The 27,002-nt window shown below is 42.1% G+C and overlaps 1 protein-coding gene across 4 annotated transcripts; it reads left to right on the top strand.

Moving 5' to 3' along the window:
* The first annotated feature begins 331 nt into the window (after positions 1–331).
* GOSR1 (golgi SNAP receptor complex member 1) lies at positions 332–27,002 on the top strand. Of its 4 annotated transcripts, none has more exons than XM_038158084.1 (9): positions 332–393; positions 751–865; positions 2,109–2,196; positions 2,394–2,501; positions 3,577–3,668; positions 3,827–3,901; positions 17,855–17,884; positions 23,460–23,542; positions 24,765–24,944. In XM_038158084.1, exons 1-9 carry the CDS (start codon positions 363–365, stop codon positions 24,887–24,889), a joined length of 747 nt encoding a protein of 248 aa, XP_038014012.1. In that variant the 5' UTR covers positions 332–362; the 3' UTR covers positions 24,890–24,944. The 4 variants fall into 4 exon arrangements, with proteins under 4 accessions (XP_038014012.1, XP_038014013.1, XP_038014011.1 ...); XM_038158085.1 differs by having other exon boundaries at positions 341–393; positions 751–859; positions 24,765–24,951; XM_038158083.1 differs by lacking the exon at positions 332–393 and adding an exon at positions 438–591 and having other exon boundaries at positions 751–859; positions 24,765–24,889.

Genomic DNA, 27,002 nt, shown 5'->3' with positions numbered 1-27,002 from the left:
CGGGGCTGGGGGAACGGCGTTGGGACGGGGATCGGGGCTGGGGGAGAGGCGTTGGGATCGGGATCGAGGCTGGAGGAGCAGGTTTGGGATGGGGATCGGGACTGGAGGAACGGCATTGGGATGGGGATCGGGGCTGGGAGAGCAGGTTTGGGATGGGGATCGGGGCTGGAGGAGCAGGTTTGGGATGGGGGTCGCTGTGGGGATCGGGGCTGGGGGAGCGGGGTGTGGACGGGGGCCGGCAGCGGCGCTTCCCCTCCCGGCCGCTTCGCGGCGCTGCCGCGGGAGGCCCGCCCGGCCCGGCCTGCCCCGCTGCCCCCGACCGCTCTGCCCCGCCCGGCCCGCGCTGACGTTGGACAACAAAGATGGCGGCGGGGAGCAGCAACTACTGGGAAGGCGAGTGGGGCGGGGGGCGGCGCGGCTGCGGGGCCCCCGGGGCACGGCCTGGGCGCGGCAGGGCGGGACCTCCGCCGGGGCCCCTCTGCTGTCTCCCGGGCGGCCGGCGGGCGCGGGCGGTGCCGGCCTGTCAGCCGTGAGGCGCCGGTGCCTGCTGAATGAACCCCGCGGGCCCGCCGGACCCTCGTGGCGCTGCGGGTGAGGGGCTGAGGGTGAGGGGCTGCGGGTGCCCGGCCTGGGGGCTTCCCCAGCCGCGAGGGTCCCCTGTCCCCCGTGGGTTTCTCTTGCTGAGGGAACGGGAGGCGCGGCGGCGCGGGGTCCCCGGGCGGGTCCGTGACTGTCCCCCGCGCCGTGCAGATCTCAGGAAGCAGGCGAGGCAGCTGGAGAACGAGCTGGACCTGAAGCTGGTCTCCTTCAGCAAGCTCTGCACCAGCTACAGCAGCTCCCGAGACGGAAGACGCGACAGGTATAGGTACTAGCCCGTTTCTTTATGTTTTAAACGCTGCCTGTGGTGCTCGGTGCGGTTTTATCGTTTGCTGGGTGCTGGTCCCACCTGTGGCTCTTAAGGCTTTGCTTTTCCTGGGGAGCTTTCAGCGCTTCTCAATGCTCGTGTCACTCTGGATGTGATGTTGGTGTGTGAGTCAGGCTGTGGGTGACAGGTCACTGGGAAAGCTGGATTTAAACTTTGTTCTGTGTGGGATCAGTGAGCTTTTAAATGCTTATTATGCTGGCTTAATTCTGAGTTTTTCTTATATTAAATTAACAGGAGGTTTTCAGGGACTTCAGTGGTAGGGGAATTTAGCTTTACACCTCCCAGGTGGGCTGGTGTGCTGTTTGTGAGCTTTTCCCTGACGTTCCACTGCAGGAATTATCAACCTCTCTGTCCATTTGCAACTTTTTCTTTGCTTATCAACTATATCTGCTGTGGGTGTTGCTTTAGGTATGTATGTTGATATTCTAAATAAATATAATAAATAATATTAATTTTAATATAAATAAATAAAATATTCTATTTAATTTAATAACTGAATCAGTTTTGTACCTCTCCCTCATTTACAGTTCTGGAAGCCTGAAAGCACCTCAGAAATGATCATCTTACTCTAGTTTCACTTTTATTTCTGCCTCTGTGCTGTTACTTCTCTTACTCAAGGCAGATTACAGAGCCATGAGCAGTCTCTGAGAGGTGTTAGTTGCCACAGTTCTGCAGGCTGCTCTGAGATGTGACTTTTCCTTGTGGTTTCAGTTGACAAGCAAAGAGGGAAGGTGTGTGAAGCTGATTGTGATAAATGGTGTGGTCTGCGTTGCTCTGTGGGACAGTGATTGCTTAATAGCTCACAGGATGTCCTGACACTGTTATTAAGGTGTGATTGTGTTGCTGGAGTAACATGCTAAGAGTGCAGTGCTCTCTCCTGCCAGTGACTAAATAAATCAGGATTTAAAGCTGGTGAGAGGAGGACACTGGTACCAGACAGGTCTGTGGTGTTGGGCATTTCTTCCCAGGAGAGGTGGTATGTATTTCCTGCAGGTGAAATCTGTGTCATCTGTTCAGATAAGAGTTAAAGGCATGCAGAAAATGTAATTTTTCAGAGTTTATTTAATCTCTAGCAAACCTAGGTATAGTGGAGCTTTCCAGCCCCTGTCTCTGGTGTTTCCTTATTTCTGGCACTCGTGGAATGATGCAACTTTTCAGTAACCGCTCCTCCTCTTCTCCTTAGCTCTGACACAACTCCTCTATTAAATGGATCAAGCCAGGACCGAATGTTTGAGACCATGGCTGTGGAAATTGAGCAACTTCTGGGAAAGGTAACTGGAGTTACTTTGGGTTTATTTCAGCATTTAGGCAATATCCCAATCCGGATTTCTGTGACGGATATTAGGAAATCCCAGTGAGGCTGTTAGACAAGGTGTGCATGCCTAGCTGCCTCCTTCAGCTTGTGCAGTGTAGTTTTCTTGCAAGAATGAGCCGTTTCACGTTTTCTGGGGTGCTTTTCCTCCTGCAGCTGACTGGGATCAATGACAAGATGGCAGAGTACACCAACAGCGCGGGCGTGCCGTCGCTGAACGCGGCGCTGATGCACACGCTGCAGCGCCACAGGGACATCCTGCAGGTAACCGAGGGGCCTCCTCCCTGCCTCTGTGTTCTTTCTTTGGCTAAAATTATTATTATTATCATCTCTGCTGGTATCACAGCATGCTGGAGTGTCTCACCAGCAGCTGTGGATGCCACTGATTCCATCTCGCTTTCCTCCAGGCACCCGCTGAACTCTGAGTTGAAAAAATTGTGCTTTTTATGTCATTGCTGACTCCAGCTTTGCTGAGAATGAACAATAAGGGGTGCTGCCTTACGTGGGTGTGTTTTATATAGCAAAAGGGGAAATGTCATGAATTACCTTGTCTGTGTGGTTCGTCATGTAACAATGTGCAAGGGAACATCACACTTCAGAAAACATGATTGTCAAAGCTCCTAAGCTCCTCAAGGGAGAGGAAGGAAATGTGATGGTAAAAGCTACCAGTCAGTGCTATAAATTAACCATGTTTTCGTGGTATAGTCCTGTTAAAATGCATATTTTATTTGGCTGGTGGTGTACAGTTTGATTTCTGTTTGGTCTCTGTGCAATCCATACACAGTGTGAAAAGCAGCAGCATTTGTATGAATGGTTGCAGTAGTTTTGGTGCACACCAGCTGCCAGTTAAATTGTGGTTTGAGAAGTACCACCTGCCTGAAATGGTTTAAAACGTAAAAATGCAGCTTAAAAATAGCAGTTATCTTTATTGTTCAGAAAAGACTTTTTTCATTAATCTGGTGTAACAACAGAATAAACTCAAGAACATCTTCACCACTCCTTAGAAGTAGGTTTTATTAGGGCTTCTGATGGGAAATTTCAACACAAACCAATTCATCAGAAAGGTGAGGATATCTGCAACTGGGAGAAGGAATTACAGTGGATTTCCCTCCACAACTGTAGCTGCAGCCATCAAATTTAGCAACTCTAAGAGCATTGAGTTTTAAGAATACTTTGGGTTAACTTCCAGCATTTTTGCTGTTGAATTCCTGATTTGGTGTTGCACTTTGTATTAGAGAACAACTGACAATTTTAAAGGTGGCTGGATCTCCTGTGGGTGTGTCGTGTTGCTCAGTTGACCTCAGGACCCTAATTCTGGGATAACTGTTTGTTATTACAGGATTACACACACGAGTTCCACAAAACCAAAGCAAACTTCTTGGCAATACGAGAAAGGGAGAATCTGTTGGGATCAGTACGGAAAGACATCGAGTAAGTTGTGTTTGCTGCAGCAAAGGTGGGGGACTGTCCTCAGAGGGAGAAGCTGCAGAGAATGCTTGGCATGGCTCATGTGTCTGTGCTCTGAATAAAGCAAAAGAAGTTCCTTGAATTCCCAGTTGTCATTGAAGCTCTGTTCTGTTGGATTTTAGGTCGTATAAGAGTGGCTCTGGCGTGAACAACAGAAGAACAGAGCTGTTCCTGAAGGAGCACGAGCACCTTCGCAAGTAGGTGTTGTTTCCTCTCTACTGCTGGTGGAGCTGCCTGGCTTCTCTGGGGGTGAAACATCTGAATTTCACTCAGCTGGTTCAATGTTTATGGCTTGTGCTGAGTGTCAGCAGTGTAGGGTGGATGATAGTCATGGTAGTGTCAGTGACTGGGGCTTTAGGATCTTGTCAGTGCCAGTTTTGTGTTGTCTTCAGGGGCTTTTGCAAGTCACTTGTGACTCAGACCTCCTCCTCCCAAGGGAGTGGATGCCTTTCACTCTGACTGGGGTAAAGCTTAAGAAACTAAACAGAAACTCCCATGATTTGGCTGTGTTTCCCTCTCCTTTTTTTTTTTCCTCAGTCAGACAGAAAAACCTTTTTTCTTTTTGTCTCTACTGAATGTGGACAAAAAGTGATGGAAGAGATCAATTCCTAAATTACCCGTGCACTTAAATTTTTGCAAATTGATTCTAGGTTAGCAGATAACAAGCCACATAGAAAGCACTTTGCTGTTATTCCTGTTGCAGACAGGGCATTAAGTTATGAGCAGCTGCTTTGTGTGTCCTTGTTCAGCACAAACAGCACAGGTGAGAGCAAAGAACTGGAGGGTTTGGGGTTTTTAGAGAGTCAGGAGATAGCTCTGGTCCTCCTGCCTCTCTCCTTGCCTGTAGTTGTGCTAAATGTCAGGCTCACACAAGAGGGCAGGCTTGCATTTAAAAAAACAAATAAATAAATAATTACATATGGCTTTCTGATGTTTAAACTTATAGCCAAAACAGCACAAAAACCTTCTACAGGAAATTGAAACAATTTTTTTTCCAGTTGTGGCTTATCACCACTTCATCCTCAGTTTTCTGTAATATCTTTAAAACTTAAAACTTAATTGATTGAAAGTTTGAATTAGGACTTCTGTTAGGCATGATCTTGAAATAGAATGGTTAAATATTTCTGGAGTTGTAAAATACCTTCCTAAGAAACTGATATTGCCCTGAGTCCATTGCTTTGAAAAGTTTGCACAAATTAAGAGCAGAAAACTTACAGCATTTTGTAAACATTTTCTGGCAGATGTCTTCAGAATTTCAGCCTAGCATTTATTGAAACATTGATTATTTGGTTTTTAAAATATGCTAAATTCTGCAGTATGTTTATAGGATTAAAATGCATGAAAAATAAAGTTAAGGCAGTTTGAGAAATAGTTTAAAACCATCTGGGTGATTATTTGAAAATGTTTAGACTTGAAAAAACCCCACCACAACACTGAGGAAAAGAAAACCAGAAATCAGTGTGAGTTGGGGATCTTTAGTAAACAGGGCCAAAGCTAATCATGGAATACTCTGCAAGGTGGAGATAACTGTAAGGACTGTGAAGAAATCCAGTGTAAAAGGAGGAGACAACACTGGCAAGAAATCAAAGCTTGCAAAACTTTTGAATTGAGAATCAGTACGCTCAAAAAAAGATACTGGCAGAGGAAATTATTAGAGAGTTTCAACATATTTGTCTTCAGAGAAAGCAGTTAATGAGCTATTCATGCCAAAAAGCTGTAAAAGCTAAGAAAAGGTCCCAAGAAATCACCAGGAGCTGGCAAATTACACCAAACATGCTCCTAGGATAAATTGACAAGCTTTGTGTGAGTCATGATGCTGAATATTTGTAGTGCAGTAAATCCTGGTGCCAGACTAATGACAGAAGTAGATGATGAATATATTTACATGAAGATACAGGAGAAAAAATCCAAATGTTTTCAGTGGAGTGAAATCTATGAAAAGAGCTTGAAAAACAGACACGGGAATATAAACTTTACAATGTATTATTATATTCTCAAAGCAGTGTAATAATGCCACAGGAATTACATATTCATGTCAGATGTTGGAGCATCCACTTGGTCTTGACCCTGCATAATTTATTATATTAAGTACTTCGACCTATTACATATTTATTGCATGATCTGATAACAGAATGTGTGAGCTGCTGCCCCAGTGCTGAGTGCCAGACTCTTCTGTCAGCCTTTTCCTTCGTGCACAGCCATGTGAGACAGGATAAACACAGACTGGGCTTTGCTCTGGGCTGTGTTTTCTGTGAATGCTCTTAAAAAAGCTGCAGGCTGGGATTGTTTGTGGGGTGTCTCACTGGGGAGCAACAGGAGAGACAAGAAACTCCTCTGCTTTTTGCCTAAATCTGCCTCTTGCATTTTTGTGTCACGTTGTGAACACCATGAAGAAGATCCTCTTAATGCTACACATGTAGGTAATCCTAAAAAAAGGAGAGGAAATAAAAAAATCTGTGAGTACCAGATGCTGATGAATCAAAGGTTCCAACACACATTAGGCAGCGGGAAATGACAAAAAGCACTGTGCAAAGCCTGCCAGTGCCTGGCTCTCCATTAAGCCATGAGGATGCTGGATCCATTTGGCCTCCCTTTCCCAGGGAGGGGCTGGCTGCTGTGTCAGTGCTGCTGGCAGCAGTGGCCTTTCCACCTGGGAATCCCAGGGGAGCTGGGGCAGCCCTTGGCCAGGGGGCACAGGGGGCCCTGTGCTGCTGCTCCCCACACAGGGAGGGTGAGACAAAACACATCGTGTTCCTCTCCCTTCAAAAGCTTCACTGCTTCTCAGTCCATTTTATAAATCAGCTCTTTGTTGGGAAAGGAGATTTGTCTAGAAGTTCTGCTGGCATGAAGTTTCCAAGTCACTCAGTTTCCTGTCTGAGTTCTAGACAGGTAATTCAAGAATAGCTTTCCCAAGATGGAGAGATGAATAATAACACCTCATTTTAAAATAAAAAATTAACCCCTGTTGATTAAAATAAGGTTTGCAGACAGATGTTGGTGAGTATTGATGCCCTGTTAATATTTCTACCTGATACCTCAGATTTCTTGGCATGTCAGATGCTTGAAAAATAGCCAATCTAGCGTGGTCATGTTTGCTGTTCATTTCTGAAATCTTGTTTTCTTGGGTCTGTGCCATCCCCTAAAGTTATTTTATCTTCTCTGTTTGTGTGCTTTTGGCCAGGGCTTACGAACAAGTCATCCTTTTTCTTCTAATGCTGTTTTCCATCTAAAGAAAACCATTTTGATGAATAGATCTAGCTTAGCATTTTAAAAACTGCTCTGAAAAGTGCTGCCTCAGAGGAAACAATTCTGTTAACTTAGAGTCTGCCCTGAGAAATTCTGCAGTTATTGATGAGTTATAGTCTAAGTCAGCAAAGAAGGAACTAATGTCCTTGATTTAATTTGCAATATTGTGTGTGTGTGCAAGTGCAAATCTCCCTTGTGTTGTAGATGAGTGATAGCAGGGGGTACTGATGAGTTTGTGTAAAAATTGATGAAATCTTCAGAAGTTTAGATTGAAATTACAGATGTTATTTGCCATGATTATTTCCTTGTAAAACTAGGTGAAAACACACCAATTCTGTCATTGTGGGGCAACTGTGTGATTATTACTTTATTACTCAGCTCCAGCACTCAGAAATTAGTCATTTATCCCTTTCTAAAAGAAGTGGCTGGTGGTGAAGCAGGTGCCTGTGTGGTGCAGATATCATTAGCTGTGTTTTTAATTGTTGTCAGGTGACTGCATGTTTCTGCTGAGTGTTGCTATGCAGCCTGTGAATCTACCCAGTAAAAATTTTTATAAATCCCCTTAGTTGGAATCTGGTGTGTGAGTGGTGCAGGTAGATGAAATGAACCTGCTGCAAGAGTTCAGACACTCCTGTGTGTCTTAAAATGTTCAAAACTGGCACAGAGAGGGCCGGAGTAGGTGGGTAAGGAAGTTATTTTGAAGGAGGAAAAAGAGGAGAGCAAACAAATCAGAGGGACTTGTGCTGCATGGGAAAGAGAAAAGAGGAATAAGAGAAGTGAGCAAAAGAAATAACAGGAACCTGCAGCAGTTGTGTAATGGTGCTAATTAATAATACATACCTGAGATGATGAGGAGAAATTAATGTTTGTGCAGTGCTTCATGTATGTGGAGTACTCTGGAGTAGTAAACATTTTTATTGCTTTCATTATGGCATTTCGTTATCAGCAGAACTATTTCAAATTTCCTGCTGTTGTTTGGGCAGAAATGGGCACATTGAGTTGAGAATAATCACCAGGAAAACTGCTTCCAAACTTTGTTGGTGGTACAGGCAAGATCTTAATGGAGGGAGTGACTTACTGACTGTTTTTCCTCTAAGTATTGTCTTTCCTGACAAATTTTCACTTCAGCACTGATGTGCAGAGAGCAATCAGCTCACCGAAATGCAGAGACAACTTTGCAGGGTTTTTGATTACAGGTGATTTGATCTTTTGGGAGAAAGCTGCCAGTCTCCTACCTAAACAGAATTTCTTTTTCTTTTGTTGTCCCTGTTCTCTGTTCTGCGTGCCCTGGTTTCCATTCACTGTGCTGTTGCTGCTCAGGTTCCTGTGGATTTCAGTGGAACTTCAGGGCTGGATTCAGACCAGAGAGCTGTGGTTGCCTCCCTTCCCATCCCCTCCCTAATTTCCAGTTGCAGAGGACACACGGATGCCTGGGCAGTGAGTGCTCCAGCTGACACACAGTTCAGCACTGCATCTCCTTCATCTTCTCTTGGAAACAAAGAGAATGCAGGAGAACCAGCTAATTCACCAATTCCTTTTTCCATCCCAAGGTGCTTGGGGAAGCAGCAGGGAGGGAGGAATGTGATGAGCTCTTCCCTGCTGCCTGCCTGCTCTGCAGCCTCAGAACTGCTGAGCTCCACTTTAGTCAGGCCCAGTAAGGGCTTGCTTTCTTTTTTTTTTTTAATTACCAAACTCGGCTCTTAATTAAACTGATTTTTTGTTCGTGTCAGAGCAGAATGCAGTGTTCTTGTGGTTCCATTCTGTTAATTTGAATGCAGATTTTAACTGAAGCAGCACTTGGGAATGAATAATCTTGAGTTATGAAAAAGCCCAAGCAGCTCTGCCCTGGGAGGACAGAGGAGCTCTGCATGTCCCTGCTTTGGAGGGTTTGCATCTGGTGCTGCTTGGCTGCAGCCTGCTGGGCAGGGCTGGAGAAGGGCTGCAGCACTTTGCCCACTGAACTGGAAGTTACAGTGCAAGGAGGGACTGGGGAATCTAGGTTAAAACATCTCTCTGCTGGCCATTAATTGTGAGAGCTCTGGCAGTGGTGTGCTGCTGTTTTCCCAAACACTGTTGGCTTGTTGTCTTTGTTTCTGGAATAAGTTTGAGCGATTGCTGCGTTTAAATTGTGTGCCAGTGCTGGATGGCTGTGGTAATCACCTCGCTGCCTTGCCACTGAAGAACTCAGGCTTTTGGAGAAGGGCTCTGTGCTCTGTCTGAGCAGCAGCACAAAGAAAATGCTTTTCAAAGAAGGGATTTGAGCAAAGGAGGATTTCTGGTGTTGCAAAGGCTTACTTACAGCTTGTCCTGTAATCCTGTTTCAAAATACAATTCTAGTCTGTCTTTCTGCTCTGTCTCCTATTCTGTTGCTGCAGAGTTTTCTTGATTGCATCAGTGATTCTTTCCTTTAGCCTTATCTCTGTCTGGGCTTGAATGGGTTTTATCTCCCAAGCTGCTGGCAAAACCTCTGTCTCCTGAAGACTCCTGGCACAGGGACACGAGGCCACTCTGGAAGTGGCTGGATCAGCTTCCCCTGTCACAGTCCCAGACTGAGTATGACACCTGGGCACATCATCTACTCAGCTGCAGCACCAGACTGAGAATAATTTGCTGGTTTCTTATTTAATAGTAAATAATGTTCAGAGAGGGAGACAATTCATGTCTTCTGGGAAAGGAGAAGCTTCACTATATATAATTATGTGACTGTATGAGCAAGTTATTGAAGGAGTTTAATGAGAATTTGGGGAGGTTCAAAGCTTCCAGGCAATGAAGGAAGATGCTCTCTTGGGTATTATTATTATTATTTATAAATAACTTAATAAAAGATCATGAAAATCAGCCAAGCAATTCAGGATTTAAGAGGTTTTTTCCCTCTAAAAATAGTTTGAGCTTCATTAGGGTAAAATCAACTTCTTTTAATCTTCCTGTGCTGTATTTAGGACTTATAAAAAAACCTCTACCCCAAACCACTGAACCAAAGCTTCTGTGTCACAGTGTTTATTTGCATGCTTTCCTGATAGTTGGATTGCTTTAACAATACTGTAATCAGTAATTTCCCTGACACTGATGACTGTTGTGACATTTTTATACCTCAATATGTCTGAAGTGATGGGGACACCAAATAAAAAAAAAAAAAAAACAACATCAAACCCACCAGACACACAAAACTTAGTTTGGGGATTTCCTGTGTAACTCCCAGTACAAAACTGAATTATCCAGGTGACAAAGGATGTAGCCACATTGACATTAAGAGCTTCAAGCTCATTGTTTGCTTTTCATCTGTATAAAAAGTGAAGGTTTATGGATGAAATTCCATGTACCCCGGGGAAAGTGGCTGTGGAAACTCTTGTAGGTCTTTATGAATGACTGAAGCAGCTAAAGAGCAAACCCTCACAGAGTGAAACATTGCCAAAATATAAAATGGGAAAAAAGGTGGCTGGGACAAAAGCTCTGCTCTGGTTCTTGATTCTGGGCTTCCCCTTAGAAACAGCACTTTGGTCTTAATTTGGGGAAAGGGAAGGATATAAACCACACTTCAAACTTCATTGCTCTGTGGTTTCTTCTGAAGTTTTTTTGCTCCTTTCAGAAATAAACAAGTCGCTGATGCATGTTTTATTTGTTTTTGGCTTTCCTTTCAAAGTTGTTTCTTAACTAGGACAGCTTCCCCCTCTAAAGTCTGTATTGAAATTAGGGCTTTCAGGAGTGCTGAAATCCTTCCTGCATGGGTTGGTTCTAAAAAGCAGGTGCAGCTTTTCAACAGAATCAACAATTGTGGAGTTTTATAGAATTCCTTTTGTGCAATCTCAGAATCACTTTTATATTCTAATGCAGCATGTCATTTTTTTGTCAGTGTGGCTGTGCACTTCATTGTTCTTTAGGGCCAGAAGTGCTTGCTCATTATTTGCTATTGGATCCTCCAGTAAAAACAAGCTGTTGAACTCAATTTGATGTGTATGGATATGTTAAATAGTGATTATTTCCATTTTCTCATATACAGAGTGTATCTCTGGAAAGTTACCACACTACTGCATAAATGTCATTCTTGAGTTTTTATTTAATTTCAGCCTCTCCTAATGCATCAGAATTAGGTTCTCATTCTTGGCTGCTGAATGATTGCTGTGCAGATTCCTTTGTGTTCCATCAAATCCAAGATGCTAAGCAGAACTAGATCCAAATTACCCTTAAAGCATCCCTATTTTATCCTAATAATAGGGTTCTGTTTAGAACTTTTCAAGGACCTTAGTTCTGTTGTGATGTGAAAGATGCAGAGTGTTTTCCTCTCACTTGAGAGACTTGTTTATATCAAGTCTAGTTGCAGTTCTGGAAGAATGCATCTTGTTCAGTCTCAGATAAAAAGCCCTGAGAACCCTGGGAAATTGGGTCAGAATTAAAATGCTGAGATCTTTACCCATTAATGAATCGCATCCTGGGTTTGGCTTGTGGATGGTTGAAATGTAGTGTGCACTTTACATTTTGAACCACAAGTGTTTGTCATGTTGCATAGTTAACTATGCAGCTTTAAGAATCATTTTCTGCAGCTTAATTAACAGGCAGGTAGAGAATTGTAAATCAGGTACCTCAGCCAAGTCCTGCATGAAAGCCACAGAGCTTCTCCCAAAAATCCCTCAAAACCACAGCAGGTGAAAATGCAGTTAGGGAGCAGAACACGTGTCTGTCAGTGTGGATTTTAGGGTTTCATACTACATTAAAGTTGTGTTATCATCCTAAGGATAACTCTCACTTCATTTCTGTGTTAGCTGGACTGGAAATTAAAAAGATATTAATTATGAAGTTGTTTGTGTGATGGGGCTCGCATTCCCCCTTGTGTTCTCCTGCTTACTTAGGAATGTGTGAATAGTAGAGTGGTTCTTTAGCTTTGCCAAGCTTTAGTCAAAAAACACTGAGCTAGAAAAGTGATACAATCTATTTTGTTACAGCACAGATTACAAACAGCTTGTGTTTGTTGTAAGCTGAGCATCTCCTGTCTGTGTGTGCCCAACAAATGAGCCGTGACAGGTTATCCTGGGAGAGCTCCATTTCAGTCGGGTCAGTGTCAGAGAGCAGAGCCTGTGCTGCTTGCTTTTCAGGGGTTTTCCCTTCAGTCCAAGGTCCCATCCAAATTCCATGCTTTAAACCAGGGGAAGCCATGCAGGCAGCCCTGCCCTGGCTGCTGGCAGAGCGTGCAGATGTAAAATTTGAGGAAATGCCGATGGAGTCCATTAGGAAGTTACTGGAATTGTTCTGACAGTTGTGGTTGCTGATAATGACTTACAGTAAGGCCTGCCCTCCTCAGCTCACTTCACTTTGTTCCTATGGGTAATATGGAGCAATTATAGGGAAGGGTCAGGCTCTCCAAGAACTTCTCCCAAGCATGACTGGAGGCCTGGTGGTGCCATCCTGGCACTGCTTTGTGCTCAACCAGCTGCTGCCCTTCATGTGGACAGCAGGAGCTGCTCTCATTTTTAAAGTTTTTACCCGAGTTCTCCAGGCAAACTGAACCCTGCAGGTTATTGAGAAGCTCTTATTCCCTTATAGATTTGCTCTAAGGGAAGAAGTATTGCTGCTGCTCACCCTCTTGGGGCTCTCAGGCACTTTCCCAGTCGTCTGCATGCCAAAGAGCTTTCTTGGCTAACTCCTCTTTTAGAGAAACCGTTCTCCCACTCTGATAATTCCCACACAACTCCATGGAGTTCAGTGGAGGTGCAGGCTATACCCTTTGGAAATCCAGGAGAAGCAGCTGTTGTTGTCAGAGCTGGGAAGGTGGATCCCTGTTTTAAGGGAGAAAATCCCTTGGTACTTGTTAGAATAAGTTGGAACAACTAATCTTCTCATTGGTTATGTGTTTACAGGTGTTAGCTGCAAAGAAAGTGCTTTTCTTAGTGTATCTAAACTCCAAATGGCTGGAATTGATGAGCTGTTGAGCTATTTACTTAGTGATGTAGCTAGAAGTTAGATTTTTAGCTGAATTTGTGTTACAGGATTGCAGTTGGAGGGAGGAGGTTTCACCAGATTATTTTCCTGGAAATCCTTTGGCAGATTCTTCCCTACAGTGAAAAGAGATGCCTTCTGTGTATTTTTTGCCCTCATGTACAATTTCTTTCCATCTGGAAAGAAATTCAGCACCAGCCAATGTTGGTTTACTCTTGCCTAGAGCAATGGATTCTGTTCCAGTGCCTTTCATTCTAGATTTAACAAATTGCTTGCATTGATGAAAAGCAACGTGATATTGTGCTTTTTTCTTTTCCAGTTTTGCAGCTATTCCTCATTCTTACTGAAAGTGATTTCTGAGATGTGCCCAAATAAGCTTACTGAGGTGTTCAGAGATTGTAGGTGTGATGATGTTGAGCAAATTTGTACATTGATTAATGCTCACATTTGTGCTGGGTTTTGTGTTTGATTGTTGCCTTCTGCAACACACAATGTGACAAAATTGCATTTCCTTAGCATCCTGATTTGTGCTTGAATTAACACTCAAAGAAAACCAACAAAAGAGAGCAGTTTGGGTCAGTGTTGGAACCTTTCTTTGCTTTTAGAGTGATTTCTGTGGGGAAACTGTTCATCCTTGAAAATGCCTCATGCCTTTGTTTTTGGCCAGCCAGGTTTTCTCATGCTGGAAGTGGAAGATGTGTGTTTCCTGCTCAAATACATTGGTCTTAGTCAGTAAATACACTTCTACACCAATTCTTGTCTTCTTTAGCAACGTTGATATTAAATTGAATCAAACTTGGGACAGGTCTTATAAAATCTGGAACATCTTGTTATCACAGGGAGGGGAAAAAAAAGTGTTCTGCTTTACATTCTTCTACTTAAGTTTTTAATGAGCTTAATGATTTTATGAATTTTTAATATGATGAGGAATGTTGATGGCAAGCAAAAAAAATGAGTTGGAGAAGGGTTGTTGTTTTTTTTTGTGTGTGTGCAGTGTTTTTTTTTCATTATTATTCTGTTATTATGATGATGGAGATAACTGAGTGTATAAATCAGATTTGCCTCATACCTATATATTTGTATTAGAGTGTGTTTTGCAGGATTTGCATTCCTGGAAGCTCCACATTGTCTGGTGATCCAGGACTGTGAAAATCTGAAAGATTTATTGGAGGCAGTTTGAGAGAGCAGAGACGTAGTGATTTATCTTGTAGTTAGAGAAAGAACAATGTAAAATTATTATTTCTGTAGTTATTCTTTCTGAAAGGAAGAAAATAGTTACCAAGTGCTATATTCGTTTATTCTACGGGGTTTTCCCTACCCCTTTTAAATTATTCTATGTGATAATATTGCCCTTAATTTCATCTGAAGGGTTTAAAGCATGTTGTGAGATGAGTTCTGTGCAGATGAGTTTTAGTGCTCTGCCCTATTCCTCTGACTTGGTTTGGGTATGAGCAGAAAAATCAATGGAGATGGGAGAAGCCCAGTCCTCAAAGTATTCATCTCTATCAATGAATTTTATTGAAGTACAGACACAGATTTGCCTTACAAACAACATAAAATGCTTTCTTTTGGTTCTAAAAGCCTGATGTGATGAGCAGGACTCTCTTCTATCATGGAGGCATTATTTCACTTAATTTCTGCTTCACATTAATTTACCTGTCTGCCTATTTGAAGGACAAGCTGTGCCATCTTCTGCAGACAGCAGTTGCACAGGGGCCTGGGTATTTCATTTGCATGGCTGCTGCTGCTGGGCTTGTGCCATTCCTTACAGGAGCTGATTGCCTCAGCAGCTCCCAGCCTTTCTTTCCTGTAGTATTTTTAAAAAGCTTTGCTGTCTGGACAGGTGAAAATGCAGAGTTTATTGAAACAGATGGCAAGTCAGATTAATCATGCCCCAGAACCATCTTTTGCTTGGAGGTTCATTAGGAAATGTCCACTGGATTTGTTGTGTTTGCTTGGACAGCAGAAGAACGAAGTCAATAGATTTTAATTTAAGAGCTTCTTTTTGTAGTGTTTTGAATATGGAAGTTAAGCACAATTGCCTCGCTCAATGTTATTTTTTTATTCTGGGAAACGATTGAGATGAACATTATTTTTAATTGTGAGAACAGCTTCTATTTGTGGAGAACAGATTATTAATAGTCAGAGATCTGCAAACTTCCTTTGAGTCTCTGGGCCCTGTTGTACTTTGTGTTCTTGATCTTCCTTAAATCTGACTTATTTTTATGGTTATGAGCTGTAAAATGAATGAAACAGATGCTTCTGTTTGGGTGTCACTGTGAGTGAACTTTACAATCTGTATTTGCCAAGGAATCCAAACCTGCACAGCAGAATCCCTGAACTGTTCCTGCTCACACTGCCTGCTTTTCCAGAGTGTCAGGAAATGTCATGGCCATTCCTGTGGAGTTTGTTCACCTTTGCAAGGAGAGATGAGCTTGGAAATCCTCTCAAGGGCTGATTCTTCTTGGGCTGGGAAGAACACACTGGAAGCTGTGCTAATAAATCTGTGCTTCCTTTAGTCTGCCCTCACCTCCACATCTTCGTTCTGAAGAAAATTCCTGTGTATCTCATCCTTTTAAATATTTGGGGTGACTCCACATAAGTTGAGAAACATTTGGTCTTGGGGTTTCAGATGTCTGCTCAATGTGTTGGCATTTGCAGCTCGTGCCTGTGTGTGTTGGTGTTCAGAACTGGTTTTTACTGGTTTATACATTTTTATGACTTTCTTTCATCATTTTACAGGGTAGCCACATTCCCAGAGTTTATTTTTGTGTGTGTATAAACATACATGCACATAGAAAAATAAAGCAGTGTCATGTAATCTAAAGCTTTTAAGTCAGTTTTTGTGTTTATGTGTCTGAAGAATAAAACTGCCCATCTACAGCTTTCTCTAACATAAAAAGCAGTGAGTGTCCCTGCTGCAAATTGGCAAGCCTAATTTGGGTGTTCTAAAAGCCTTGGAGCACATTCTAGTTCACTTGAGGTCTGTAAAAGTGTTCAGCTTCTCTGTCATCTCCAGTTCATCAGCATAAAAATTCTATAATTTCATCAGTTAAATGGATGAAGAGCTGGTAATGATTTTTCTAAGGTAGGTTTTTTAATAGGGCTGTTCTAACATTTTCTTCCACAGAATTTTTTAAGTGTAACCTGTTACCAGCAAGGTTTTTAATACCTTTTCATTGATAAATTTTTTTTAAATAATTGAACCTTTTCTAAAAGGATTCCTTCTTGTGCACTGCTCTTGCTTTTGGGGCTGTTTTCTAATGGTTTTGCAGTTTATTCTGATTATGCCCTGCCCACATAACACACTTGTCTGTTAGAGAATATCTATGAAAGGCACGTTCTCAGCTGGATTGTGTCTCTTGGAGACTCAGTGATTACAGAAATCTTTAATGCATTGCTTTCCTGTTCTGCCTGCCTTGGGGACATGGGGAGATGCTGTGAGACTGCTCTGTGTACACAGCTGGGGTGTTTCCCTTCTCTGTGCCAGTGTAATAAACACCACACAGTGAATAAAACTGGTTTTATTTGCTTAAACCAACGTGCTCACAGCTGACGTGAATCTTAGAGAGTGTGGCTCTGTTTGCTGCCCCAATCGAGTCCCTGGCAGCTTAAAATTGAGCAAAATATTTTTAGTGCTCTGTTCTGTGTCTGTATTTCAAGCCACGGACAGCCTGAAATAGCAACCTCGGTGTTTCAGTTCTCTTCACAGAGAAATAAAGTCATTGTGTTTGCCTGTCCCCCTCCCCAGCAGGTCACACACGTGGCCCAGCACGCTCCTCCAGCTGAAGCTGTGGGGGGATCTCCAGAATTCCTGTGGGAAGGAGAAAAGTTCCAAATCAGGCAGCTCAGGCTGAGTCAGAGGCAGAGCTGTGCTGCTCCGGGGGCTGGCAAAACACTTGGAATGAGCAGGGTGGAGGATGGAGATGGCCATGCCCTGCTGGTATCTTGGAGTTTGGAAGCCATCAATTCTGATTTACTACTGGAAGCAGTAGCCAGTACAACATGAGCTACTGTGATGGCAGGCTGATTTCCTCTTCAATCTGCAAACTCAGTTTTTTTTTTACCATTCTTCTCCAAGAATTTGTGTGAGTCTGTGGGATAGACAGAGCAGTTGTAGGGGTGCACTGTTGTTTCTGCCCCGTGGGAATGATGCAGGCACCTGTTCCATGTCAGGGTTACGTTGGAGATATCGATTGCTGTAGCAAGGGGTGGTTTTGTGACATTTCACAACTGCCTGCAAAGCAGTGATAAAAACCCCGTGTGGAAGTTGAGTACAGAAAAGGAGAAATTGCTGCACTCTTCCAAGGATCTTGTTACTCTCTTTAATGGTGTGTGTTGGGTTTTTAAATGAAACATCCTTTCTGTGCTGTGCTTGAGGCTGCCCTTTCCCAGGGATGCTGCACAGAGCTGGATCGATATGTGGCAGGCAGGGCAGGGCCACTGTCACCAGGGCTGTGTGACACATGCTGTGCTGTGTTCCATCAGCCCAGCTCTCATCCAGCTGCTGTTGCCACAGAAGGACTCTGCCATCATCCAGTGTTTGGGGAGCTAATCCTGAGCAGGGCTCTGAGATGGACCCAATCTCAGCTTCTTAATCATTAATGACATTTTTTTGAAGGGTGGGCAGGATTGAAAAGCAATAAAATTAGCTACTCCTCTCTCTAATATCTATTTCCAAACACTCCTCCATAAATCACAGTGCTAATTCCCCTTTGCTTGTCTTCTCAGTGTTTTATGTGTTCTCCTGAGCAGCTGCTCCTGCTGCACTTGGGAAATGCTGCTCCAGTGCATCTTCTTCAAACTCTATAGAAACCAAACCTAGGTAGTAGCAAAATGTGACAACATCCAGAAATAAAACATTCTAAGAGCAAATTTATTAGGATGATGATGGGGATCATTGATTAGTGATCTAAAATAGTACTTAGTGCTTGTTACTTTCTATAACTTTTTTTTTTTTTTCTTTTGGCTTTCAGCTCAGATCGACTGATAGAAGAAACAATAAGGTAGGAATGAATGTAAAAATTTTCATTATTTTCCATACAATCAGCATTTCCATTAAATTGTGTCTAAATATATCAGTCACTGTATTTATACAGTAACTGTATTGTTTCCAGCTCCTTGGCAGTATTACAATGAATGGCTGGTGGGTTTGGTTTGGGTTTTTCCTATTCAATATTGACATAAGAATGTTGCTTATATATTTGATTCACCCTAGCTTAGAAAATTTGGGTTTCTGCTGGAAGGTGAATCACCTTTGGAGCAGAGTGAATCTCAGGCTGAGCTGTTGAGGGCTAGTCCAGTAGTCAAGATGTTTCTTCTCACAGTGGCACTCCTCTAAAACCTGATTTCTGTAACCTTTCCATGTGTTCAGAATATTCAGCGCCCAGTGTGCAACTGATATAGGTAAGGGCTTTTACCACAACTGCTTGAGAGGTTATTGCTGTTGTACATTTATTTCTCTTTTGGGGTTCTTACATTGTTGGGATACTTAAATGATACCTTCTCTAACTGATCTAGACATTTTAGAACTGTAGCAACACAAATTTTATTATCTGTGCCCTTTCCAAGCCAACCTTTTGCAGACCAATAACTCAAGCTGCAATAATGCCCAATTTAATGGTTTTAAATTTGAGATTATTGCTTTAAAACAAAAGAGAGGGGGAAAAAAAAGGTAAGAAAGCAAGCAAGATATGCTTTCAGACAATGCATGTACTGACATAAACGACCAAGAAGAATAATTAGAGGTGCAGCAAGGCTGTGTCCATTAAGGGCTGGCTGGCTTAAGCACACAGTGGGCTCAGGATAATTAACGTGGAGGAAGAATGTGTTAAACCACATCAGTGTGCAGTGATGAGCCAGAAGTGATCAGGGCAATAACACCTGGAAATGTGGTGCAATTTCACCACAGCCTCACTGAAATATTTCTCCATCTTAGCCCAGCTGTATTTATTTTGGGTTCTAGTTCTTTCCTTAGTAAAAACCTCTCCTTTATTGCCATGCTTGTAACCCTTCTTTTCAACCTCAAAAATGCTCAGTGTTTGGTGAATTTCTTCTTTGCTGCCACTCCAAGTAAGCAGAACATTAAGCAGCATATGGTGATTTATTACTCTTAATATCCTGCAAAATTACATGTAATTACTTGTAATTATGTCATTGGCCTGGCTTCTGGGTTCTGTGTCATCAGAGGAGCTCAGAGCTCTCAACCTTGCACAATTTGTTATCTGGAGTAAATTCTTGCTTGAGTTGTTGCCAAAAATCTTCTACAGTTTTTTGGTACAAAAAGAGCTGGTTTGGTAACGACATGGAGTAGGAAACGTAATTCCACTTATATCTGACTTGAATTCTGCCTCTGTTAAAACCAGGATGAATTTTTTGTTGAACTCTTTTTTTCTTGTGGTCCCCAGTAATGGCAAGTGTTTGGGTGTGACATTAATTGATGGTAAATCCTGCTGCCTTCCAAGTGAATTTACCAGATGGGAGTTTACCCAACTCACCAATTGTTTTATCTGTTTTAACCCAAATAAAAGAGGGAATTGTGCAGAAGAAGCTGTTTGAGGACAGATTCCTTGAGATGTAATTAGCTTATTCTGGCTACTGCTCTGTCTTCAAGGTTTACATCTGCTGCAGTTCATTACTCATTTTTTAATTAAGCAAGTCAGGAAATCACGTTTTATTTCCTTCACACTTTTATTTCCTTAGGCTTTGTTACCAAGCACTGATTCCAAACACTGGACAGCACATTTTTGTGTGTGCAGAGGCTTTTGTTGACAAGCTACAGCCACTGATTGTGAGCCCTTGCTCTGATTTTCTGTCAGCAGGAGAAGTGAGGAGTCTGCCTCTTGCTCTCCACGGAGCAAACATCCATGCACGGGCACCTGAGCTGAAATGATTCAGGAAGCAAAGCACTGAGCAGGGCTGTCACTCCAGATGTGTCATTATTACTAAACTTTTAATCAATTTTTAAATGAATTACGTGCCATGGGTTCTGACTGCAGCATATTTCCCTCCAGAAGCGAGTGGGATGTGATACTTTGTACTGCAGTTCTTTTGGAACAGCCTTCACTTCTCTTGGCCAGATTTAAATATAAGCAGAGATTTTGCTTAATATGTTTGGAGTTCTCAGGTTTTCATTTTCAAACATTATCACTTCTCCAAAATAGCAGACCATTTATTTCTTGTTTTCTAACAACTTGTGTTTTTCTGTTGGCTCAGTTGGAATATTTTTTATAGTTTTGCCTGTAGAGTGTGACAAGTTCTTAGGATTTTATTGTAATTCTCTTTCTGAGACCTGATCCATCAATCTTTGTATATTAACAGGTTGGACTGAAGCCAGACCAAAGCCATAGATTTTTTTTTTTTTAATTGTCTCCTTACGTATTTGGTCTATCTCTTTAGGTAATAATTAGGATTTAATAAAAGGGAAAAGCTCAGCTGCATTGAGTGTTGACTTTTTAAAGGCATGAGCCACGTTTTGAGAATTCTCTCATTTCACAACCACCTTGCCAGAGTGTCCAGGCAAAATCACTTGCATTCCTGGAGAAATGTTTCTTCTGTTTTCATCTTGGGCTTCATCAAAGGAAACAATGGGATGAATAAAGGAATAAAGGAATATATAAAGGAAATTGCCAGGCTGTGAGTGTAGGTATGCATTGATGCATGCATATATGTGTATATTTAGAGATACAAATATAGAAATGTATCTCCAGACAAAGAATAAGTGATGCAATCAGAATTTTTACCAATTTAAACCTAGAGCTTTCATTTCTATGCACAGTCACAGAGTCCATTCCCTAATCATAGACCTTGTCATGAATTTCAATGAGCAAGTATGATTCATGGCATGCAAAATGAAGCAGGAGTTCCAGTAATACGTGAATTATTTGATTTTTAATAACACAACTTCTTTCTTTAGAGTTTCTTGGTTCAGTTCTCCAGCAGTGTAGATTTGACTGATGTGTCTCAATGGGTGAAGCCAGGAGTTGATTTTTTGGTACACTTCCTTCAGTGATGCTGGATGGAATGTGGCTGCAGTGTGGGGTGAAAGAACAGCTTAAACACTTATTTAACTCAAAACTCTTTGCTTCCAAGTTAGGCAGCATTAAAAGCGTATTTCTGCATGTTAGACTTGTCCATCTGGGATAATGCCTGGAAGTGTTTATTACCCTGAGGGTTTTATGCCAGTGAAAAGAGCAAAGTAAGTACAAATATCAGTTGGGTTTGCTTTGGAGGGAAGTTTGGCCGCTCGCATACCCACGGCACTGCTGAATAATCAAGGGCAAACTTGGAACGTGGCAGAACTTTTGAGGGAAATAGAGCTGCAAGCACAGGAATTTGAGATTCTCCTGCTGCTCTGGGGAAGAGGTAGGTGGGTGTTTTATGGCTGTGACCTTGGGCTTAGCTGGGAGAGGTTCCTCCAGTAGTGCAGCGATGCTGAGTGTTGTGCTTGAGCAGGGCTTTAATATTAAATATAGAGAGCAGGCCAGATACCATCTGGTTTTAGAAACTTGGTTTACACCCAGCTCTGGTAGCTCCAGCCAGTGCAGCACTGAGAATAGTTCCTGCTGGCTTCCAAGTGAAATGTGGAATCGGGGTCATCTCTGTTCCAGTAAGAAATGTTCCATCTTTTGGTGGGAAAGGGCGTGTGCCTTCCGGAGCAGCAGAACCAGGTCCTGGAGAGCTGGCCTTGGGCTGGGGAGTGACTAAATGGGGCCAGTCTTGTGAATAGCAGGAATGGGACTCATTTTTTTAAATATGCATTTGTCAGTGAGGCAATGGCAGCAGCAAGTCAATGAACATATGTCGGGGATGGGAATGAAACCAAAATTGTCTGATGGAGGATATGAGGAAGCTGCAGTGCTCAGGATACAAACCCAGTCTCTGGACTGGTCCCCAGGAACTTTGTTTTCTGCTGCTTCTTAAATTTAATAATCTCCTTTACAGATCTGAAGGCTTAGATAAACCAGCTCAAGCGTTGAATAATCAAATTATACATGAACAACATTGCTTTTTGCTTGAATTTTGATTTGTTAATAGTAGCTGGAATCCAGTTAAACTCTTGTTCATGAATATCACAATTACATTTCATTACTAGACCGTATCATATTAAAAATGGTAATTACCCCAGGTTTTTTTCCTTCAGAGCTCTCCAGCAAAACCCAGCCCTTTGAGCTAAATTCTTGAAAATACTGGATTAAAAAAATTAAATTGGTTTCAATCTCTTAACCCTTTACACCCTGCCTTTTTACATGAAATGGACAGTTTCACTCCCCAGATGTTAAAGCAGGAACCTTGTGTTCTCTGAATAATTATTTCTAAAGGCATTTTGGAAGTGGCTCAGGTACACTTTATATACTGGCAGTCATCTTGTGTTTTCACTTCTGTAAATGAATGGATGCTTTAATGAGTCACTGGATGCATCTTACAAAAATATGGGACTTAATTCAGAAGTGCTTTGAGAGACACTGTAGAAAAACTCATCTGGACAAATATCAAGTCAGTGTGGGGGTGGGAGATAGGAATCTGTAGGTTTCTGAACAAACCTTCCTGTGTGCAGATAGGAAATAGTTTTTTTTTTCTAACTTGATTCTTAGTAATTCAAAATGTCCTGAGTGCTCTTCTTAACAGCAAGTTTTTAGTGCTTTTGTGAGTTTGTTGTTTTTCACTTTAGAGGACTAAAATACCTGCATTGAAAAATTGTATGTTTGTATCAGGTAAAAGCAGCATTTCAGCTGAAATGACAGCTTTAGTTTCCTTTTTTATTTTTCTGTTGTGTTTTTCCACTTAACTTTTACTCCTCCAGAACATTTCTCCTCCATATTTAAGGCTCATAAACTCATCCAAGAACTTATTTTAATCATTGTTATTCCTGTACATGAAGTCAACAGCAGTAGAGGTGACTTTTCTGAGTTATTATGAAGCCTTGTTGTATTTCTGTCCTGCTTCATGTGTTTTTGAAACACATGCCAGCAAGGAGAGCAGTATTTGCCATATTTTTCTTTCTCAGGCACTGTGTCTTCAGGCTTTGTCTTTATAATCTTCATTTAATATCTTGTTTTTAAGTGCAGAGTTGCTTTTTTTTTTTTTTTTTCTGACCTCCAAAATGTTTTAAATTTGAAACGGGAAATTCAGTTTTGTATTGGTAAAGAAACAAATAAAATGAAAACTGATATAGCATGGGGGATATTCTTAATTAGGACCAGATCTCAGAAACTGATTTTTTCTGTGATGTGATGGAAGCATCATTTGGGATGAAACAAACTTCTAAATTTAAAGCTTAAGCCACGAGAGCATAATTCTTTTGTGGCTTATAAGGTAATACCAGTTTTCATTGGGGCTGGAGGAGAAAAGTCAAACCCTGCCTGTTTCAAGAAATCTCAGTGTTTCACACTGTTAACACTTTATATAAAACTGAAATCATTTAACTGTAAAAGAGAGAGATTAATGGAAAAATAGTGGTTTCATTCATGTTGCTTCACCCCATTCATTGTCCTCTGAAGCAGCACTGCCTGCTTGTTCTCCTCTTGTGTGAGCTGTGGATTATTCTTAGCACCAACAACTTGATCCTCTTTCTTTCCCCAGCATTGCCATGGCAACAAAAGAAAATATGACTTCGCAGAGAGGCATGTTGAAGTCAATACAAAGCAAGATGAATACCTTGGCAAGTATCCTTTTTTCCTAAGTATTGGGGCTGCCTGTGCCTAAGAAGTGTTGTGGTACAGTTTTTCACTCTGTCATCAGCAGTGGCAGTGGCTCTGTGACCTGTGGTGTCAGCAGTGACAAACAGGCCAGGTTTTATCAGGCTCACCTGATAACCTGACTGAAGCATCTTGATGGTAAATAAGTTGGTGGTGAATAAGTTTTGGTCAAATTTGGGCACTGCATATAAATTAACAGAATTTCATTTTCAGGTAGAGGTCTGCAACAGCTTTTCAGGGCCTTCCCTGCTGTATGCTTTTCTAAAAGCACAGTTTCATTTCAGGTCCTGCTTTTTGCTTTCAAAACAGCTGAAGCTTGGTGTTCATCACTGCTTGCTGTGGTTCACAGCTAAGAGTAGTCAGGGCCTGAGCATCCTCTTGTCTGTCACACATTTGTAAGATTTTGGCTTGTTGGTTTCTGTGCGTATTCTGTCTCAGGGCTGAAGATTGTGCCACGTTGTCAAGTCAGGCACGTTTGTGGTTTTCCCACTTACTCCTTCCCTTCTGTCAGTGGACAATGTCAGCACTGTTTGACCAGACACATCCTGGAAAGATGCATCTTGGTAACCCAGAAATTTCATTACAGTTCTTAGCAGCTGGCAAGAACATTCCAGTAGAATCTCAATAAGCTTGGGCCTTAAAGTTATTCTTGATTCCAGAGACACGAAGCTCTGATTGCCTTGTTGGCAGTTGTATTTTGTACGTTAAGAGAGAGATTTACACCCTTGTGGTTTTACAGAGCTTCCACAGTGTGTGGGTCATGCAGTGTGCAGGATTTTCTCAGTTAAATGCCTTGTTCTCAGGGTTGTTCTCTCCACCAGTAACAGAACCCCATTGAAGAAATTCCACAGATATTTTATATAACCACTCTTTTTTTTTTTTTTCATTCTCATTTAAACATAATTAATAAAAGTAACTAAGCCTCACATACTGGAGATGAAAATGCTGGTAATGGAGGTGATCAGGTGGTGAATTCTGTGTTACTGTGAGCTCTGGGCTGTTCCCTTTTCTCTGCTGGTCTGCAGTCAGTGAAGTGCAGTTGTAATCCTGCTCCCTGTCCCCCAGCATTTACCGCTCCTGCTTCCTGCAGCCTGGGAGTAGTTGCAGTGCTGGCATTTCCCCATCCAGGCTTTGGGGCTTGTTGGTGAATCCCTGTTTGTGCTGTGACCTTGACTCAGAGCCCTCCAAGACCGTTTCCCAGCAGTGAACAGCCTGATCCAAAGGATCAACCTCCGCAAGCGACGGGATTCCCTCATTCTGGGCGGCGTCATCGGCGTCTGCACCATCCTGCTGCTCCTCTACGCCTTCCATTGATGGATGCTGCCCCCCTGGACTCTGCCAAACCTCATCACCACCTTCCCTCCTCCCAGCCAAGGAAAAGTGACTGGGGGAAGCATCAGACTTCCACAGCCTGCTCGTGGCTGGGGCTGTCAGCATGATGTCTGGAGCTTCTGATGGTAGACACTGACACTGGGCTTGGGCTGAAGCTGCAGTGTTTCTCCTCCCCTGCTGTTCACCTTCCTTTGGGTTAAATTTGGTGGGATTTGTTTGTCTTTAATTCCCTTTCTCACTGCAAGGTAAGTGCCCATGGGATGTTTAACCAGTACTTGGGGAACAGTTCCAGTGCTCGGCAGTGCTGGGGAGGTTTGGTGCTGGCTGGGGAGAAGGAGAGGATTCAATTTGCCTTGTGTGGAAGCTCAGCAGGAAGGCTTTTCCCTCTAATCCCAGCCCAGTACTGAATTTCACCCTGAGAGATGAATATTGCAGCTTTAAGCCTTCAGGTTGCTTTACTACTAAATACATGTTCTGTAATTCTTCTTAACTCCTGGTTGAGATTCTAGTTATTTCTGCATAATTCATGCTGTGAAAACTGTGCTTCACACAAATTCCTCAAAGTTAACGAAAAAAAAAGGGGGTTTCTGTTCACTTTTTGCACAGAACATGAATATGAAAGTACCCTCTGAGGGAGATCATAAGATTTCTTGTGGCTTTAAAGGGACTGACAAAGTCTCACTGTGTAAAAAGGGAGCACAGTGTCCCAGCAGCTGTTTACTCAAGTGTTCAGTCATCTGAAAAGTGACCAAACATGAGTTCACCTGAAGGAACCTTTTGGGTGCAAATACTTTCATTTTGGCTGGCATCATAAAGATCTTTATAAAGACACAATAAGCAGTTTACAAAGCCTATACTGTAATTGAGGTGAAGTTATTCTGATAGTGCAGGTAAGAAGGATGTGATCTAAACTCTTGATTGGAAATTAAAATGATGATGGTTATAGCTGAGGCAAAGGTGTCTGTGGGCAAATGTTCTGGACATAACTCCTCCTAGCAAAGAGCTGACTGTATGAATAGTGAAACAAGTGTTATTTACCATTATCTGGGGGGGAAAAACTTTTTCTTGGTCTGGACAGGCAAAAAGAGCCCTGTTGTTTGTCTGTAAACAAAGCTGACATCTGCAGTGGCTTTGATACTGCAGCTTCCCAGATTACAGCTTTTTCTGCTCTTTCAGCAGCACTTTTCCATCTGTCATATCATAACCCAATAAATTCAAGCCTTGGCACTGAAATACCTTTCTAAGAACTTGATTAACTCTTTTCACAATCCACTTAGAGTGCTCCTAACAGATTCCATGTATTCCATCACCCACAAATGTCACACAGTCCCAGGTTCTCCTCTGGGACAGAGTCCAGCGGGACTGACGCGATTTTTTACTTCATTTTATAGTGCCTGTGAGCTGGAGGGAATAGAGACTTGTGTAGTGTGCAGACCCACACTGTTACACCCAAAATGTCTGGATTTAAAGGCTTCTTTGCAGATTTTAATAACCCTGTGCTAAAAAGTCAACAAGGGCTTCTAATCAGCCATCCTGCCATTGGGATTTGGAAGCATTTGGAATTAAGATGTGTAAAACTGTGGGGCTTGTATTTGAAATAAAGGGTGATTATTTGGTTGATTTGGGAACATTCCCATTTGGAGATGAAGTGTTTATTAAGGGGGCTTATGAAAAAGCTTGATGGATAAAGGAGGGTTATTAATGGATCTGTGTGTTGGGAGATCAAACTTCTCCCTGTTGCCTTTTCTTTGATTCCTCCTCCACCCTGAGGGACCCTGATCAGCACTTGTGCATCTGTTTAGGATTTGTAGGATTTGGTTGCTCTATAGTTGGCAATATAAGATCTGCAGTACCATAAATAAATTCATTTATTTAATCTTATAACAAGTCTTTTTATTGGACTTAACTGATTATTTGGTGCATATATTTAATCTTATTGTGAAAAAGCTGCTATGGAAAATATGTAGATTATAATAAATATGTAAACATAATTGATTTTTCATGTTATGAAAATGTTATGGAGGAACTGATATATTTTAGTATAAAATAATGGAAATATGCTGAATTATCTCTGATAAAGCTTTACTGGAAACGG

This window comes from Motacilla alba, chromosome 19 (genome assembly GCF_015832195.1).
Source record: "Motacilla alba alba isolate MOTALB_02 chromosome 19, Motacilla_alba_V1.0_pri, whole genome shotgun sequence".
Lineage (NCBI taxonomy): Eukaryota > Metazoa > Chordata > Aves > Passeriformes > Motacillidae > Motacilla > Motacilla alba.
This window is presented reverse-complemented; position numbering and strand designations above follow the sequence as displayed.